Source organism: Trichechus manatus, unplaced genomic scaffold (assembly GCF_000243295.1).
Source record: "Trichechus manatus latirostris isolate Lorelei unplaced genomic scaffold, TriManLat1.0 scaffold00123, whole genome shotgun sequence".
NCBI lineage: Eukaryota > Metazoa > Chordata > Mammalia > Sirenia > Trichechidae > Trichechus > Trichechus manatus.
Genome location: NW_004444059.1, coordinates 1,857,637 through 1,878,021, shown reverse-complemented (window position 1 = coordinate 1,878,021; position 20,385 = coordinate 1,857,637). Strand labels below are relative to the sequence as shown.

Genomic DNA, 20,385 nt, shown 5'->3' with positions numbered 1-20,385 from the left:
AGATAAGTGGTAACTTTGGTGAAGGGTAAGACAGTACACAACACTGGGGAAGCCAGCACAACTTGTACAAGGAAAGGTCATGGAAGCTCCATAGACACGTCCAAACTCCCTGAGGAACCGAATTGCTGGGCAGAGGGCTGTGGGGACCATGGTCTTGGGGAACATCTAGCTCAATTGGCATAACACAGTTTGTAAAGAAAATATTCTACATTCTACCTTGGTGAGTAGCTTCTGGGGTCTTAAAAGCCTGTGAGTAGCCATCTAAGATACTCTACTGGTCTTACTCCTTTGGGAGCAAGAGAGAATGAAGAAAACAAGACACGAGGAAAAGATTAGTCCAAAGGACTAGTGGACCACAACTACCATGGCCTCCACCAGACTGAGTCCAGTACAGCTAGCTGGTGCCCGGCTACCACCACTGACTGCTCTGACCAGGACCACAATAAAGGGCCCCGGACAGAGCTGGAAAAAATGTAGAACAAAATTCTAACTCACAAAAAAATACCAGACTTACTGGCCTGACAGAGACTGGAGAAACCCCAAGAGTAAGGCTCCCAGACCGCTTTTAGCTCAGTAATGAAGTCACTCCCGAGGTTCACCATTCAGCCAAAGATTAGACAGCCCCATAAAACAAAACGAGACTAATGGGGTACAACAGTCCAGGGACAAGGACTAGAAGGCAAGAGGGGACAGGAAAGCTGGTAATAGGGAACCCAAGTTTGAGAAGGGACAATGTTGACATGTCATCGAGTTGTTAACCATTGTCATAAAACAATATGTGTACTAACTGTTTAATGAGAAACTATTTGTTCTGTAAACCTCATCTAAAGTACAATTTTAAAAAAAGAATTTAAATAAAAAAAGAAAAAAAAAAGCTTTAGAGAGGTTAAATGACACAGCTTGAAAATGGCAGACCGCACCTAAAATATAAGTTCCCTGACTTCTGGGCCAGTGCTTCTTCTCTATTGTCAAAGGAAAATGAGTTTTTACAATACCTGGTCTGTGTTCTGTAAATGTTATTTGGTTAATCTTTACAAAGACCTTGGCTAAAGTTAAATCTTAGAGAGAGCAAACAGGAGATAGTTCTGATTAACTGGCTCAGTGAGGTCCCGTTCAATTTTAGAGCTATTAATTGCTGGCTTTCAGTGATGTCACCGTTAATGTGTTTGGTCTTCTAAAATTCAGAATGATCCAGACCTGTCTGGGTAATGTCAACATTATTCTGCTAATGTTAAAATATCTGTGGTAAATGTTAATTTTCCAAGGGATTGAGAAAATCAACCATTCTATACGTGGGGCTGCTGAGTACAGAAATACAAATGATGTTCCTTATTCCAAAATAAAAACTAACCATGTAGAGTAACTAAAGTGAGAGCATTTTCAGGATGGTATTATGAAATTTCATCTTACTCTTGTAAAGCCACATTTCTTATGTGTGTGTGACTTGATTGAGAGACTACTTTGTAATTTATTCCATTGTTTAAAACCATAATAGTGGCTCAGACTGTTGAGTTCAGTGCTAAATATGCTTATATCCAGTGATTTCAATTGTCCAAACAGGTAAATTAGGTCAATTGTGAGGTGATCCTGTGAATTGCTTGATAATTTTCATCTTGAAAAGGCTGAAAATGAGAACCAAATGGAAAGAAGTCTATTTGGTGGAGGATGGAGGGAGCTTACAGCCCCAACTCAGTAAAATGAACGAGACAATCTGGTTGAGACTACCAAATTCTACTCAGGATTGTAGTCTTAATGCATAAAATTGTGAAAAGAAAGAAACATAAATCATTAAGATATGGCTGGATTTTATTTGTCTGCTTATCAACTCTCCATTATCAGGAGTGGGTACAGTTGGAGAAGGGTTATTAAACAAATTGCTCCATTTCAGAAACACTGGATAAAACTCCAGTGAGTTTATATTTCAGAAGTAGTTGCCTCTTTGCAAGATGTTTGTGCAAGTTAATTCATTGCGGCATTGTTTGTAATAGTGAAAAAATTGGAAACAATTCAACTGTTCATCAATAAGGGATTCAGTAAATCAATTATGGTACATTTGTACGCTGTAAAAGTCTACAGTCATTAAAAAGAATTGCATGTAGACATATTCAAGGTATATTGTTAAATTAAAAAAAAACAAGCTGCAAAACAGTATTAGATTATCCAATTTTAACAATAACGATATATTTGTTAAATTAGGCATACGGGAAAACCTGGAGTAGTTATTTTGAGGGTGACTTACATAAATGTGTCTTTGTAATTTATCTATTTATGAAATGTTTTAGTTTTCCACAATTAGCTTATATTTGTTTTATAATTATAAAAATAATCAGGAGGGCTCCAGAGACATGGATATTGAAGCAGAGAACAAGAGAAAGGAAGCATTAACCCTTATCATGTGCCTTATGTTATCTTATTTAATCCTCACAATATCCTCATAAGTATGTGGAATTATTCTCCTTTTCATGGCTGGAAAAAGACTCAGAGGAGTAAAGCGATTTTCCCAAGGCCACAGGTTATAAGTGACAGAAACAGACTCAGATTCAGGTGCATCAAACTCTAAAAGTCTATTCTCTACCTCAAGGGTTTTAAAATATCTTTTAAAAAAAGCAATACGAGATACATACAAAGAGGGCCAAAGGATCCCAAAGGAACTGAACCTAACAGCCTATATAGAAAGGATGAACCACAGTGAGGAGAGAGAAGAGAAGTTGTGTCCGCGTGTGTGTGTATGTGTGTGTGTGTGTGTTAGGGTTGGAGGATCATCAAAAGACGTTTAAGGGGATGAAATTACATGTGCTAAGAAGGCACAGGGGATTTTTTAAAATATTAAATTAATACCATTAGGTGAAGACATAGTGTTATGCTATGATACAGGATGTATAGGGGCTAGATAGATGATAGATGGATGGATGGATGGATAGATGATAGATAAGATAGATAGATCCATACATATGGCGGTTGGTAGGAGAGGTGTCAAAGAGGTAGGCAGGGGACAAATCATGAAGAGCCTCATGTGTCAGGCCAAGGAATTTAAAATTTATCTTGAAAATATGAGAACATGCTAAAGAATTTAATGCATGGGAAAATCGGGAATAGATCTGAATTTGAGAAAGTATATCTGGAGGATGAATTAAAGGTGGGAGCACAGGAACTCAAGGCACAGAGACCAGTTAGAAGGCTACTGCAACAGTCTGAGCTGGAAACGGTGATCACCAGAACTGTGGTGGTGAGGATGGATGAAGAGGAGAGATTTAAGAGATAAATAAGAGAGAGAATGGAGAGGTTTTGGTGTTTGATTGGATGTGCAGCGTTAGGGAAAGGGGAATTTTCGGCTGACATCAGATTTCTGGCTTAAGAAACTATGATGCTGTTCACTGAATGAAGAAAGAACAAAAGAATAGCAGGTTTGTGGACTGGTTAGGAGGGGACGAAATGAGTGCTATTATGCGGGGAGAAGTCTGGGCCATGCAACAGGAGATACCATTAAGAAATATGAGTTTTCTAACTCACAAAAAAAAGACCAGACTTACTGGCCTAAAGGAGACTGGAGAAACACCCTTTCAGCTCAGTGGTGAAGTCATTTCTGAGGTTCACCGTTCAGCCGGGGATTGGACACTTCCCATAAAACCAAATGGGACTAATGAGGCACAGCAGTCCAGGGACAAGGGCCAGAAGGCAGAAGGGGACAGGAAAGCTGGTGATAGGGAACCCAAGGTTGAATAAGGATAGTGTTGATGTGTTGTGAGGTTGTTAACCATTGTCATAGGGCAACATGTGTACTAATGGTTTAATGAGAAACTATTTTGTTCTGTAAGCCTTCACCTAAAGTGAGAATAGCAGCATAACTCGAAGAACGTAGTTGATGTCACTGAACTGTGCATGTAGAAATTTTTGAAATGGTGTATCTTTGGCTATGTATCTTTTCACCAAAAAAAAAAAAAAGTCGAGAAGGGAGAGGGTTGACATGTTGTGGGGTTGTTAACCAATGTCGTAAAACAGTATGTGTACTACTGTTTCATGAGAAACTATTTGTTCTGTAAGCCTTCACCTGAAGTGCAATTAAAAAAAAAAAGAAATATGAGTTTGGATGCCTCCTGAGAGTCAAAGACACAATATCTTAAATCACAGAACCAGTGTGAAGATGGTGGAGAAGCATATCACCTGGAGCACTGTTAAAAATATGTATTTCCAGGCTCTACCCTGGAAACTATAATCCAGTAGGAATTTTAAGACTGTAGAACGAAGGAACCTGTGGTTTATAATGCTTCTAACACATCCTCTAACAGGCTGGTTCTGTGCAAGGTTGTGTCTTTAAGAACCACAGCATTTGGCTGTTTCCCATAGATACTTAATTTTCAGTTTTATGAAAGAAATTCAATCATACATATGAAAAAAGTGCACTGGCAATGACAGAAATAAGCACTAATGTTTTCACTGTAAAAGGATTGATTAAAGCTGGTATAGTATTAGAAATCAAGAAAGCTTTTATTCTGTATTTTAATTCTAGAATTCACTTGATGGGGCTTTATGGTATTTCGTTCTTAGATATTGTTATTTTGTACTTAAAGAGGGACAGAAAAACTATTGAAGAAACTTGGTTTTAAATTTAAGACCTATAAAGCAGCTATTTTTGTGTTTAAAGTGCTTGTTTGTTGCCATGAAGTTTTCTTATTTGTTGAACATTGTATTGGAAGCTTAAGTAGTCTATTGAAAGCAATCTCCCCTTACCTCCAATGTTTTGCATTGTGATGGACACAAAAGCTCCAATTTTTCCAGGCCATCCAAATGCCTTTTCCCCTAATTTTTCATAAATTAAAGAGCCTACAATCAAAGATAAAATAACCTTGTTAAAAGAATTGTTTTAATGCCTAAAATATTTACATAATATAATTCTACACTGGAGTCTCAAACAGGGGCATAAACACCATATACAAATCATAAACCCCCAAAATGCAACGTCAAACACTAATACATAATATGTTAAAATGTTCTCCAAACAATAAGCAGTGGCTTCATGAATTTTAGTTGCATGCAGCAAGTCAAAATTGTTTTTTCTATCTTCTAACAAAAGTCTCTCTTTTTTCTATTTGACTGGAACCTGAGCCAGCTGACTTTTACTTGTTTCTCACTTGCCCAAATTATGGAAAACATTGAGAGATCACATCACTGGGGTCAAAAATAAAAAAAAAAAAAGAAATGTGGAATTGACTAAAATCATGATAATGTTACGGAGTTATAGACTGAAGATCAGAATAGAATGTGTTGGACTTGGGAGTGACATACCTCCTTCCTTGGCTGTCTTTAATAAAAGATGAACTGAATAGAGTGATAATATTGCCACAGCAAGCAGCATGATTCTGTAATGGGAGAAGAGAGTAGAAAATAAAGCATCTATTATAAATAATGCAGAATAATGTTAAGTATTACAATAAATGATTACCTTGATCTTTCCAATCATTAACTTTCCAGAAGTGTGTGGATTTTGGGAAGCTGAAGAATTCTTTTCAGAACTCCACACATACCCTGTAATGTCACAGGCTGGAATTTGCTGCATTTGCCAAAATCTAGTACCCAAAGTTCCTAAAGTATTTTTAGCTTTAGAGTTACCCAGTTGTAGAATCTGATCCATAATTTAGATGCTAAGTATTTAGCAAAATTAGCTCTACTACATCTACTCAGTTGCATATATATCATATATATATATATGTCATATTTGGATGATATTCACATGAACATTTAGAATTGTAAGTCTAGTCAATATCCTAACTAAACGTTAATCTAAAATCTAGAAATATAGAAGCAAAAGCATGTAATATCTGAACTCCATTTTTGAGCTCCATTATGGTGCCAATAGGTTAATGTGCTTGGCTGCTACCTAAAGGTTAGAGGTTCAAGTCCACCCAGAGATACCTCAGAAGAAACGCCTGGCAATCTAGTTCCTAAAAATCAGCCGTCGAACACCCTAGGGAGCACAGTTCTACTCTAGCACCCATGGGGTCACCATGAGTTGGAGTCATGGCTTACTACTGATCCTGTCTATTAGATGACAAAGTGCTTTGTGAACCAGAGGCTTAGCCAGTTGCATGTATAATTGAGAAAGCAAAGACAGGTAAGTACAGGGTACAGGAAAATTCGTTTTTTGTATCTAGAAAGAATAATTTCTAGTTTCAGGACCCTCTCTACCTGTTCACATGCATGTATGATGTATGGTTTGTTTATGTATGCTGTTGTACAAAACGTGATCAGTGTTCCCCCCAAACAAGAACTGGAATGCAGTGGTGTAGATAGGAGCATCTACATAGTAAAATGAAGGGCCAATACTAAACTTCACCTGAAATTAAAAAAAAAAAAAAAAGATACATTATTCTTTGTCTATTTTACACGATGAGAGCACACTAAACATTTTCCCTGCAAGTGATCTAATTCTTTGGTAATTCCTGATGAAGTCAATATGTATTTGAGTTATCACTGCTCAGTAAAACGACTCTAGTTATATTGTGCTCTTATTTCCACAAAATATTTGTTTCCCAAAAAAGTCTAACCAATCTTACGCATATGTTTTTCAATATGCCTTATGAATTTACCTGTTGTTGAAGCATTTTGTAAATTAGATTACATAATTTAGTTCCCTGCAGAAATAAGAAGCGGTCCCTGTAATCGAAATGAATATTTGCTTTGACAGAAAATAGTAAAATGAAAACCAGCCAAAACCGGTGTCACTTGCTCTGAATTCAGGGAGGTAGCTGAATCCAGTCTGTGCTACCCAGACACACAAAACACAGCCCATGATGTTTAGCAATTCAATTGCTCTGGCAAAATTAACCTGCTAGATGTTTATACGACGGAAATGAGGCCCTTGGGTAGAAAAGTGGAATATTCTCCTCCTATGATATGAGCTATGACTTTAAGATTGGAAGTGTTTCGGATTCCTACTTATCAGAGATCTACAATACTACCTAAATAATGGTAATAGTATGCATAATTAATAAGGAGTAGGCAGTCTTTTTGTCTTAGGGTTAGTGTACATTACAAAAGTATGCAAAAGTATACATGAATGTATCTCTAGCCATTAAGATTCAGAGAATTTTTTTGAAAAATAGTTTATTTCAAACATGGCTTATAAAAGTAAAATTAATATAAAAACTCATTAAGCTAAAGAGTATTATACATAAAACAGTTCAATCAAAGCACAAAACGTTTGTTATCACACTAACACAATAGAAATACTTATAGCCCTGATCCTTAGCCCTCAAATAGCTATGTGATTATCTAATCATAAGTGATGCTTAGAAAATAAATAGTGTATATTTATAATATAAATGTTGCATTCTTAGACAGTTATTTAACTCTCTAGAACTGCATTTGGGATTGTGATCTGCATTAACGTTGATGCCTGACTAACATTAGATTTTATTCTCGTGAAAAATTCCGCTGCTGCCAACTGTGTCTTGGAAAATGCCAAGCAGTATGTAATGCATGTAAGCATCTGTGGCTGTCTGTCACAGATGTGGAATCCATCCTACAGGTCAGCTCCGTGACACTGCTACCCTTAGGCAGCATCTGACCAAGTATGGTTAAAGTGCATAGGGTTAGTAGTAAACTCCAGTTGCTCAGCAGATATTCCCTGTGCCCGGCACTGTGCTGGGTCCTGGGGATACAGACATGTGGTGAGCGAAAACAGACATGGGCTCATTATCTGGAGATTTTAGCCTAGCGAGGGAGATAAACATTAAGCAAACAAATCAAACAAATGCACTAAAGTATTAAAACTGTGGTGAGTGCATAATAAGGTGATTTATCCCAGTCATACAAGTCAGAGAAGGCAGCATCAAGGTGAAGACTGAGCTATGAGAAGGAGGTTATGAGATGAAGAGAAAAGAGGGTTCCAAGCAGAGGAAAAATCAAGTGTAAAGACCCTGTGGTGGAAAGGAACATGGCACCTTCATGGGATATAGAGAAGGCCAGTGAGCCTGGCACGTAGGGGCACAGGGAATGGCGTATGAGAGGGGGCCAGGGCATGCAGGGCTCTTTAGGACAGGTTAAGGATGGAGTCTTTATCCTAAAAGTGTGACAGAATCAGATTTGCTTCTGAGAAAGATCTTTTTTACTACTAAACACCAATTCATTTTAAGCACCCATTGAACAATGAACGGCTTTGTAAAATGGTTCTTATGAACTAGTAGAGCTGCTTTAGCACTATGGGTGGTGAACCTATAAACTTTCCGCAATTTGGTTAGGGATGGCTGAGGAAGTACCATGATAAGACTGCGCTGATTGTTCTAATTTAGGTTGCTGTTTTATCAAAATGCAAGAGAAATTTGTTAATACTTTCTCAGTGCATCCCCATTCACTAAGATCAAACTTTGGATTGTTAATTAAAAATACCAGGTATACTTTATCATGGAATGTAGACATGTGCATTCACTTACATAAAAAGTATGATTCCTGTGTTGGCCATGGCGTAGGACAAGCCCAAGATTCCACTGCCCATGATGGCATTACTCAGGTTGAATGAAGACATTCCGAAGGATGTGGTTCCAGGATGCTTGAAGAAAAAGGGACGCATCATAAGCAAACATGTGCCAGAGGAAAAACCTTTTGGGGGTTATTCTCACTCTCAAATTATCTTTACTGGAGGATCTTACAGTCCAAAACCAAAAACTAAGATAAAAATTACAATGAATAAAAGCCATTACTCAACCTCAACAAAAGCATGTAATTTTCAATGGAATGCAGTGCTTGGTTTCAGCAGGGGCCTGAGTACAAAATACAAGTTGAGTAACATAAAGAAGAGAAAGCATGTATGATTGCAGATTACAGTTGGGTTAGAATGATTTCTCCAAAAAACAAATAAATTTCATAAATGATTTATGCAGCCATATGGCGGACAGGAAAAACAAGCCCTTATTCCAGTAAGGGCCTGAATAAACAGAGAATATGCTGATCAAAGCTTGGAAAATTTCAGTCACATTGTTTTCCCACAGAGACCTAGGTAGATCAGACACCGTCAAGGCCTGATTACTGCCTAAAAGCATAGGTTAACTTACATGTTCATCATCATAATCTGTCAGCTTCTTTTTCCCCAAAAATCCATTTGTCAGGAATTTCTGACTTTCAGCATCTTCATTAGCAAATTGACTGAACACACACACACAAAGGAAAATAAGAAAGTCAAAACATCTAAGTAAATGCTCTAAATAATATTTATGTTTCGGATGATCTAAGTAACTGAACTGGGGGAGGAGAAACCAGACGCCTACAACTCTTTTCTTCTCTTCCTTTCCACTAGTGCTCTTTCCAGGCCAAGAGTTGTACTTCATTCATGAATATCCTTTGGGTGAGAGGGAGGAAGTTTGAAGGAAGAAAACATTGTTTTTACTGGAAATTTTTTATGCCAAATTTCTTCTTTCCCACACTAACTATACAAAATGGAGAATAATTAGAGCTAACTTTGTCCCCATTTAGGACCCTTCCAAAGAAAGGGTACAGAGTCCTGACTCAGAAGTGAGCTTTCTCAACTACTACCACACCACAATCATACAATTTTAGGAATTCAGCAGTTATTAAGTGGCTACCATGTGCCAGGCACTCTGATCCTCACCTCATTTGATGCTCAGAACAACTCTGTGAGGGACCTTTCATGCCCCTGCTCTAAAGATGAGGCAGCTGTGGCTCAGAGAAGAGAAATCAGGTGCCGACACCTGCCAGGTTCCAAGTCTCAGGTCTTCCATAGCACCACACAGTTCTAGGCGTACAAATGCCACTCTAGCTGGCATTTCTCCATTTTTTTGGCTCCATCTTTTTATACACATCCCTTGATGTATAGTTCAGTGGTATCTCTGCGTTGTGTTTGGTTGGTTGTGTGTGTGTGTATTTTAATTACTCTGAAAATGTCCCTGGGTTATTAGATAGTGAATGCAACTAAGAAAAATATTAAGAAAACTTAATGAATTTGTGGAAGAGTTGGGAGGGGGACTTTAAAATGTCACTATCAACAGAACGTTGGGATTATGGTCTATTTAAGCACAGGCTAGAAGCTGCACAGCTGGGTCATAGGTGCCTCCCCTGATTATACTTATACTGTATATACTAGGGGCTTCATGGTTATGGACTTAGTACCAGCCACATTCCTGAAAAGCCTCAGCTAATGAGTCCGGCTGCCACCATTGCATTTTTAACACTTCTGGTAAATTCCAAACAGCCTTTGTTTCATTATATGAAATGCTCGACTATACATGCTTCCTAACAGTGCTTTCTCATTAGATAAATGGCAATTTCTAGGACATTTCTCCCATGAAAGAGTAAATTAAAATAATTGGAGGGGTTTTATTAAAAATATCCCTTAGAAATCAACAGCAGAAAATAATTATAGGATGATAATGAGATCTATACAAAGCATCTTTAATAATACGAGATAATTTTTCAAATAATCTGGTGAAGAGGAGGGATGGCAGGGTTGCTTTTTGAGAATAGAGAACAATATAAGTTGTAGATTCAAGCAGCAGATAAAACCAAAGAGGTTTATGTATTTTTCTAGAACTCAAGGAGTTCTCACAGCATACAAGTTAGGAACATTTCCAGGAATTCTCCCCATATTTCTCATAGGGGAAATATGATAACATAAGGCCCTCACATGCTTCCTTCCTCCATCTTCACTACCCCCTCCCCCACTTTGTGCTTTATTTAATAGTCTGTAGTAAATATACTTGCTATGTGAAGACTGGTACCTAATGTTCATAATTGGAAACTGAGACAATAGGATTAAATAAAGCCTAAAATGTGTCTAAGGACTATGAAAACAAAAGTGCCACCTAGAATTTAAACTCAGGAGTGTCCAAAATCCTCTTTTTTACTTGAATCAACAAGCTAGAATCTTGTATTCCGTGAGTACCTTTAAATTTTTTGAATTTGTAAGTAAACAGACTATTTTCCTTTTTTGAGGCATTTTCATGTTCTTATTTTGGCCTGAGATGAGTTAGTCATAAAACATGCCAAGATTGTATAACATAGATGAGAAATGTGCCCAGTGTCTTAAATGTTTTGATACCAAACCCAGCATGTACTGAAAACATAAGTACAATGATTCCAAATAAATGCCCCATGTCAAATTTCTCAAAAATTTACATTAAAGAATCAATCTAAGTCAAACAAAGACAAAACTCATCTTTCTGAGTGATTATAAAATTGCAAAATGATGACCAGTGTTTGAGCGAGGAGTTAAAGGGTAGATTACTATGAGTGCTCCAGAACATATTGTATTAAACTTTGCAAAAACATTCCTACTCTTTCCATTATGGCAATAGATTGGATAATAAGAAGTGGGTGGACTTGATATGTTAATGAGCTAGAACCAGCTGGAGATAGCTGACCACTGAATGTGTGGGTTGGGGAAAGGGATGAGTCAAAGTTGACTCCTAACTGATTTGATTGAATTGATAGTAGTGACTGTTCACCAGGATGGGGATTACTGGAGGAGGAAAAGCCTTTGAAGAGAATTATAGTTCAGTATTAGACATTGCAAGTTTGACCTTATATATGAGGTGATTTAGACACATAAGTCATCCAGTAGAGATGTGTAGTAGATATAATGGTCTGAAACTCAGCTGAGTCTAATCGGCTGAAAACATGGCATATAGTTGGTGGGTGGAGCCATGATAGTTATGAATGAACTTGTTCAGAGGACACTTTTAGAGAGATAAGAATCCTTACAGAACACTGGAGATGGAACAACATTTACAGGACATTCAAAGCGACATTTAAAGGACATCTGAAAAAGAATAGTCCAAGTGGTAAGAGGTATGATAGGATAATATAATTTAAATTATTCTATAATTATTAATGGGGATGAGGACTTTATAATGTTAATTCTAAATTAATCACACAAAAGATTGACATTAGTATTATTATATTTCAGGATCAGGGAATTGTTCTGTTAACATCAATGCCATTGCTATCTAAGATAATAACCCAATTCTTCCAGACAAGATCCTTGTTTTCCACTTCCATAAACTTCTCTCATTTTTACATGGGAACTGGTGATTTTTAACCTCATACCTGCTCATTGCTGCCTTCTCTGAATTTCCGATCCTGGTGTAGCTGTCTTGAACACTTTCTCCACTACTGCTCTCATCATCAGGCTCGATGTTGACATTTCTCAGTTCCATGGGATCCATTTGAGCTGTCAGCGCTTTCTACTCCACACACAAGCTCCTTCAGTGTAAATAATATATTGTACCTTCAGCTTAAGGCTCTTCTACTTTGTGTTGACTTTCAGAACACTCTGTTCTGCAAACAGAACACAAATTAAATCATTATAATTTTCTTTAAATTAGATAAATGAAAATGAATGACCTGCATTGTGTATTCTCTCTATGAAGACATGGAAAAGAAGTAAACTCCTGAAAAACTTCACATTTAAAAATGGAAGAGAACAAGAAGAATGACTAACTGTCAAATCAATAGATATTTATAGAGTGGGTCTCTATGAATTGGAATTGACTCGACTCCAGTGGGTTTGGTTTTTGCTTTATGTATAATCAACATGGCAGGTGCTTTGCTAGTCTGAGAGGTTTAAGATGTGGCAGCAGTCTTTAAGAAGCTTTCAGTATTTGTAAACAGATTGCATGATTTAAAAGAAAGGGAGACAAAAGAAATTTGTTGACAAAGGAAGTTCTGCCAAGGCAGAATCTACCAGTGTCTCCACTAGCAGTATCATAAGAAAATTAGTACTTTAATTTGCTAATTGAGCATGAAAAAATTAACACCACCAAAATACTTCATATCATGCAACACAGGTTACAATTAAGCTTGATGAGCCAATTTTCCAGGCACTTGGATCGTGAAGCTAAAATTAATAGTAACAAGAAGTACACGTTTTCCTTTGAATCAGCATCTGTCACCATCTACATCAAATTAAAAAATGTACTAACAACAAGGAGATCCAATTTTTAGGTTCTGCTCTGCCTTAAATGCTCTGGATCTCAACACAAATCATTTAACTTTTTTTGACCTCATTTTCCTCAATTGTAAAGTGAAAAGGGGTGGACCAGCATTGTGTAAAAAAAAAAAAGAAAAAAATACTGAGTCCATTATATGTTGTTAGTATAATTTCTCTTGAAATTTTTACTATTAGATTCATCTAATTCTTGTTGAACCATTATATTGGGAGAACCAGTAACACTCTCAAAAGTTGTGGTTCTGGAATTGGCACTATCCATTTGGTAAGAAAAGTCTGAGCAGAGAAACTAATATAAGAATTGCTCCAGAATTCATAAAACCCACAAGTCCCCTTAGAAACATGAAACTATCACATAGGAATGTCTCCAAAATCCAGTACTGCCGCAGTATATTTGTGGAAGGCAACTCACGCTTGAGACAAGTTCACCACTGCAAATTACAAAAATTACAAAACACACAAGGAAACTCACTATGATGAGTGTCAGTAGGCACAACAAATGGTAAGATTCACATCTGAGGAACTACAGTTTAAAAGGGACCTTAAAATGAATGTAATGAAAACATTCAAAATAAGGAAAAAAACATCCACAGAATAAGAACATTGTAAAAAAAGATCAGGTTGGTCCAGAGCCAAAAAAGGAATTCTAAAAAAAAAAAAAAAAAAGTCATCAAAATAAAACTCAGATGAAGAGAGAGTTATGAAACTGGAAGATGGATCTGTGGAAATCACCCAAATTATAGCACAAAGAGATACAGAGATGAAAAATATGAAGAAGAGACATGAGGGGGAAAAAGACCGAGAATGAAAATTTTTAACATACTCTAATGGGCCATCTAATACAAGAGAATTGTGGGACTAAGGAGAGACAAAATAAAAAGAGAAAACGGCAGAGCCATTCTTCAAAATTGAAGAAAGATCATAGTTCTCAGAATTTAAAACAGCACACAAAGCTTTAAGCAGAAAGAATAAAAATGGATCTATTCATTACATGAAGTAGTGAAAATACATATCATCATAGATAAAGAGAAAAAAATCTTAAAAGCTACCAGAGAAATAATAGAAATAAGAATGTATATAGTTGAAACAATAGAGACCTATTAAATGAGCACAAAGGTTTTCCTCACCCATCACACAGTACCCTTCTCACTTCCTAGCACCACCATCACTAGTTGCTGTCCATTTGACTCCAACTCATGGTGACCCCATGTGGGTCAGAGTATACTGCATAGGGTTCCCGATGGCTGATTTTTTTAAACTAGATTGCCAGACCTTTCTTCCAAGGTGCCTCTGGGTGGACTCAAACCTTTTTAGTTAGCAGCTGAATGTGTTAACATTTTGCACCACCCAGAGTTTTTAGTTCTTCTAATATTGCCATTTTAATGCTAAATAATTCACTAAAACCTCTCCAACTTGATTTATCAATGCTGGACTAGTATCTATGAAAGATGTGAAAATTAGTATACTTCTTTCTATCTCTCCTTCTCTCACATTTCCCACTTATTCTAGTTATAGAAATACTTCTACAATTTTGACGTTCATAATATTTCCACTCTGTTGTGTAAAACAATTAAGTCTCTCAACATTTGTCTATAAGTTGTTTCTAAACACTGAAAACCAGTAATCAGCATTTATAATATTATGATTGTGTAAATAGTATGCCTGGAAGAACCAAGTAGTGTATTTGTCTACCTTATAAACGAAATAAAATCTTATGCTACAAAAACATTGAAAGTGAATTTTCCATGTTCTTTTACTTTCTGAAAGGCTTTCTCCTACATCCTTGAGGATCTCAGCTGCCAGTGTTTCTTGAATGCCATGCCGTCTTCATTTTGCATTGTGTTGAAATACTGCCTTGAGTAATTTTTTTCACACAATGTGCCTATTTTTGTGAACAGAATTTCTGAGTTCTTTCATGTTGGAAAATATCTGGATTTTGTTCTCAAACTTTATTGATTGTTTGAACTGTTGATTCAAAATCAATTTCCCTCAGAGCTTTGAACACATTACTTCCTTGACTTCTAGCTTCCACTGGTAAGTCTGACTTTGGTTTCTTTGTAGATAAGTTACTAGTATTCTATTTTTTCTCCTGAAATATTTTAGAATTTTTCTCCTCATCCTTATCTGAAATCTCACCAAGATATGAGTAGATCTGGATAGTTTTGAAAATATCCTGCTTAGTATGTGGAGGGCCCAGTCAATCAAAACACTTGTGTCTTTCTTCTGCTCAGAAAAATGTTTAACTATTTTTAAAAACTATTTTCTTCCCGGAGTTTATTCCTACTAAAACTTTTATGAGTCAGGTATTGAACCTCTTGATCCATACTGCTAAACTTTCCCCTCTATTTCCCTCTCTTTGTCTTATTTCTCAATGCTCAGGGATATATCCGTAATGTTATGTCCAAAATAACCAATTTGATCTTCAACTTTATTTTATTTTTCAAAGTTTTCATCAATTATGTTTTTTATTTCATCATTCATGCTCTATTATTTTCATCAATCACTTTTTAATTTTAAGAATTTGTTCTTATTTTTTGCTCTTTTACCAAATCATTTTTTTACTTTTTTTGTTCTATGGATACGATATTTTATGAAATCTCTCCATGGATACCAGTTGCAAGTTTTCAAAAGATCCCTTTTGTTCCCTAAATTATTTGTTTATTCTGGAGTTAGTTATTCAGGTTGTTCATCTTGGTCCTTCTCATTAATGCTGTTGGTTTTCCTTAAGTTCTTAGTGAATGAAGGAGTATGCTGGTTAACTTATACGCTGGTACAAGGTTTCTCTGAAGTAGTGTAGACTCGTTTCTTTGATGGGTTGTTCCCTTGTAGGTTCTGGGTAGGCAACTTTTCTGCAGCTTATATGTGTGAGGAGCTCCCAGGAAGACCCCACTCCTGTATACAGCTGGCATTATAAGGAGCGGTTGCTCTGGGGGTAAAATGCTTTAATGAATTTCCCTGCTTGTTATCACTCTTTTGTAGAGGCCCTAGTATCTATTCTAGAGTCCCTCCTTAGGCTTTCTTAACAAACTAGATCACAAACGTAGCCTCTGGGCAAAAGCAGCAGCCCAAATGAACCAAGATGTCTAAACTGAGCTTCCTTGGTGAACACCTGGTAATTGGTAGCCCGTAGTCCATGCATCCTTTTCGTAGGCGTTGGCTTGGCTTTGAGCTACAGGGCTTTCTCTGGAAGAAGCACTCTCATCCTGACCTTCCAAGCTCTAGGTTCCTTTTCTGTTTCTCAGTTTTTCCAATCCTTTCTGCTTTCTGGCTTCTAGGATTCTTCAAAATTTCTGTTGGTTGTTGACACTGTTACTGTTTTTCAGGGTTTTTGGTTTTGTTCTTTCAAAAAGTATCATAGTTTGGTGTTTCATCCTGGCCAGATTAACTAACTTCTGACTTTTCTGCCTTCCCATCCACAATATGAGGGTAATATCACTTACCATAAAGGCAGTATTATAAGAGTTTAAATGAGATCATGTGTGTCGAAGTTTGGCTTGTAGTAGGCCCTCCAAAATTTTAAATCCCTTTTCCCTCTTCCAGTAATCAGAATCCAATTGCTGTCTTTACCTACATGCAAACTTACATAGTATTTTATGTACTTATCTATACGTAAAAGAGAGTTTTACACTTTTCAAAACTCACAAACATTGCAGGCATGATTAAAAAACCAAACCCTTTGCCATCGAGTTGATTCCAACTCATAATCCTCCTATAGGATGGAGTAGAACTGCCCCATAGGGTTTCTAAGAGGCAGCTGGTGGATTCAAACTGCCAACATTTTGGTTAGCAGACAAGCTGTTAACACCAGAGCTCATGATAGGTACCCCTTTAAAACTAAGGAAACTGAGATGTAAGACATTTACTTTTTATCTGAATACTTACTGAACAATTTAATGAATCACTGAATGGCTAGCATAGAAAAAAAAGATACTGGCAAATATCATGATTGAAGATAGAATTTTCAAGAGGCGGGGCCAACATGGTGCTACAGACAGAAGCACCACGCTGTCCCTCCACAACAAAGACCTAAAAAACTAAGTCAAACAGAGACAAACGTCAGTCCTGGCACCCTAAGCATCAAATGAAGAGATAAAGAACACAACCAAGCACCGAATGGATTAAGAAACTGACAGAGAAAAGAGAGCAAGGAGAGAAATGGAATAGAGGTCCCCTATCAGCTAACGCAGCACGGATTCACCATCTTGGACTCTTGTGGGAGATCGGTGGACAGGGAGTATGGGAAAGCAGCTTCATGGAGCTCCCAGCGGGAGACAGAGCACCCACTAACCAGAAATACATGCTTTCCCACCCCACACCCTTCTTCCCCCTGCTTGGCCTCCACTGCTTCCCAGTGGGCCTTGGTCCCTTGGCTGGAAGGTGCTCGCTCCGTGCCACTTGGATTCACCCTGCACACATGGGCTGGCTCCTTCAGTGCCATTTCTTTGTTGCTGGTGTTGCTTTTTTGGCTTCTTTTGTTTTCTTCCCTATCTATCCTCTGCTTCCCCTCCTTTTTCTCGAACACCTGGCTCCATGTGCCATCTTTACGTCTTCTTGAGAGGCAGTAAAGCGCTGCTCAGCTGGGGAACTGCTTCCCCGGTTCATGCCACCACACTGGTGGGTTCCCTGGGGCTTTCCTTCTTTTTTTTCTTTTTCTTTTTTCCTTTTTGTTTTTTTTCATTTCCCAGTTTCTCGTATCTCTCTACTTTCCTACTTTTCCTGTCTCCTGAATACCTGGCACTGTGAGCCATCTCCGCCCCTTTTAGACGAGCTGTGTCCCAAGGCCCGGGAGCCACTTCCCCTGTCACCAGTGGGATCCCTGGGGGTTTTCTTTTCCTTTTTTAAAATTTTTTATTAATTTATTTTTTCTCTTTTCTTTTTGTTTTTCTTCATTTCTCAGTTTTTTGTCTCTCTATTCCAATGGCAGGCTCCCTCAGAACTTTTTTTTTCTGACTCCTGTTTCTCTCTCTTCTTTCCCATACCCAGCTTAGCGTCACACATCACAATCCCCGCCCCCCACCCCACCCCCCGCCTATCTGCATCATGTGTTGAACATTGCACCTCCAAGCCAAGCAGCACAGACACAGCCTAACAAAACCTGCCCTGCACTGAACACCAGCCAGGCCTGTCGGCGCCAGTATGTGCCGAAAACAACCCAGCCCAGCCCCTCCTGTTCGGCTAGACCTGCCCTGCTGCACCATAGCTGAGCGAATGGCACTGCCAACTGGACAAGGAGGTGAAAAGTATTGTGCCCACGGAGAAGCAAACAACAAACAATGCACACTCCGCCTGCTCAGACATATCCAAATAAAACAAAAAGGGAGAATGAAACAAACAAATCTACAATCAATAAACAAAGAAAATAACTACTGAATTTCTTGAAGACAGCAGACAATATCAAAACATATTAAAAAAACAGAACAGGATTACTCTGGTAGGTGTCCAAAATAAAACACAGATGACTTTCCAGTGGAAAAAAAGGCACTGGAACTACCTGATATGGAATTCAAATCTCTAAGATTCAGAGCTGTCAAGAGTTGAAGCAAAAAGCAGTCAAAAATGAAGAAAAAATACACAAATTCATGGAAAACACAGACAAAACAATGGAAGAATTCAGGAAAATAATTCAGGAATAAAATGCCAAAATAAATTCACAGCTAGAAATCATACAAAAACAACAATGAGAAATCCAGAAGAAAAACAACAAGGTTTCAGAAATGGACCATGTCATAGAAGGGCTCAGGAGCAGGTTTGAAACAATGGAAGACAGAATCGGCAAAATTGGAGACAAATACTTGGATACAACTTAGAGGAAAAATCAGGAAAAAGAATGAAGAAACCCTGAGAATTACGTGGGATACAATCCAAAGCAAAAATTTTCGATCTCAGATAAAATAGACTTTAAAACAAAATCCACCATAAAAGACAAAGGACACTACATGGTGATTAAAAGGACAATTCATCATGAAGATACAGTATAACCATACTAAACATCTGTGCACACAATGACAGGGCTCCAGAATACATAAAACAAACTTTAACACTACTGAAAAGAGAAATTGACAGTTCCGCAATAATAGTAGGAGACTTTAACACACCACTTGGTAAAGGACAGAACATCTAGGAAGAAATTCAGCAAAGATACAGAAGATCTAAAGGCCACAATCAGCCAACTTGATCTCATAGACATATATAGAACACTGCACCCAACAGCTGCAAAGTACACATTCTTTTCCAACACACAAGGAACGTTCTCCAGAATAGAGCACATCTTAGGCCAAAAAGCAACCCTCAACAAAATCCAAAACATTTAGATGATACAAAGTACCTTCTCTGATCACAATGCAATCAAGGTAGAAATTAACAACAAGTAGAGCAAGGAAAAAAAATCAGTTACATCGAAACTGAATAACACCTTGCTTAATAGCTACTGGGTAATAGAAGAAATCAAAGATGGAATCAAAAAATTCTTAGAATCAAATGAGAATGAAAACATGTCATACCAAAACCTTTGGGACACAGCAAAGGCAGTGATCAGAGGTCAATTTACACCAAAAGATGCACACATCAAAAAAGAAGAAAGGGACAAAATCAAAACATTAGCTACACAATTCAAACAAATAGAAAGAAAACAGCAAAAGAAGCCCACAGCCACCAGAAGAAAGGAAATAATAAACATCAGAGCAGAAATAAATGAAATAGAGAATACAAAAACAATAGAAAGAATCAACAAAACCAAAAGTTGGTTCTTTGAAAGGATCAACAAAATCGTCAAACCACTGGCCAAACTGACAAAAGAAAAACAGGAGAGGACGCAAATAACCCAAATAAGAAATGAAATGGGGGACGTTGCAACTGACACAACTGAAATAAAAAGGATAATAACACAGTATTATGAAAAATTATACTCCAACAAATTTGAAAACCTAGAGGAAATGGACAAATTTCTAGAAACACATTATCTACCCAAACTAACACAAGGTGATGTTCAAAATCTGAACAGACCCATAACAAGAGAAGAGATTGAAAAGGTAATAAAAAAACCTTCCAACAAAAAAAAGCCCTGGCCCAGATGGCTTCACTAGAGAATTCTACCAAACATTCAGAGAAGTGCTTATACCAGTACTACTCAAACTATTTCAGAACATGGAAAAGAAGTAACACTTCTGAACTCATTCTATGAAGCCAGCATAAACCCTGATACCAAAACCAGGCAGGACACCACAAAAAAAGAAAATTATAGACCAATATCTCTCATGAATATAGATGCAAAAATTCTCAACAAAATTCTAGCCAATAAAATTCAGCATCATATCAAAAAAATAATACACCACAACCAAGTGGGATTCATACCAGGATGGTTGAATGCATTAGAAAATCAATCAATGTAATCCACCACATAAATAAAAGGAAAGAAAAGAATCACATGATCA

General features: G+C 37.3%; 1 protein-coding gene across 2 annotated transcripts in view; it reads right to left on the bottom strand.

Annotated features, from left to right (window-relative positions):
* The window catches only part of SLC38A4 (solute carrier family 38 member 4), a 53,239-nt gene that overhangs the window by 26,357 nt on the left and 6,497 nt on the right, over positions 1–20,385 (bottom strand). The window contains exons 2-6 of one of the 2 annotated variants that reach the window (XM_004384554.1): positions 12,055–12,285; positions 9,048–9,138; positions 8,430–8,545; positions 5,284–5,357; positions 4,729–4,821 (exon numbers count right to left, since the gene is read on the bottom strand). In XM_004384554.1, the coding sequence (XP_004384611.1) occupies positions 4,729–4,821; positions 5,284–5,357; positions 8,430–8,545; positions 9,048–9,138; positions 12,055–12,173 (493 nt within the window). In that variant the 5' untranslated portion in view covers positions 12,174–12,285. Of the gene's footprint in view, positions 1–4,728; positions 4,822–5,283; positions 5,358–8,429; positions 8,546–9,047; positions 9,139–10,199; positions 10,214–12,054; positions 12,286–20,385 lie in introns of those variants that run through there. The other variant, XM_023738828.1, reaches the window with a different exon arrangement.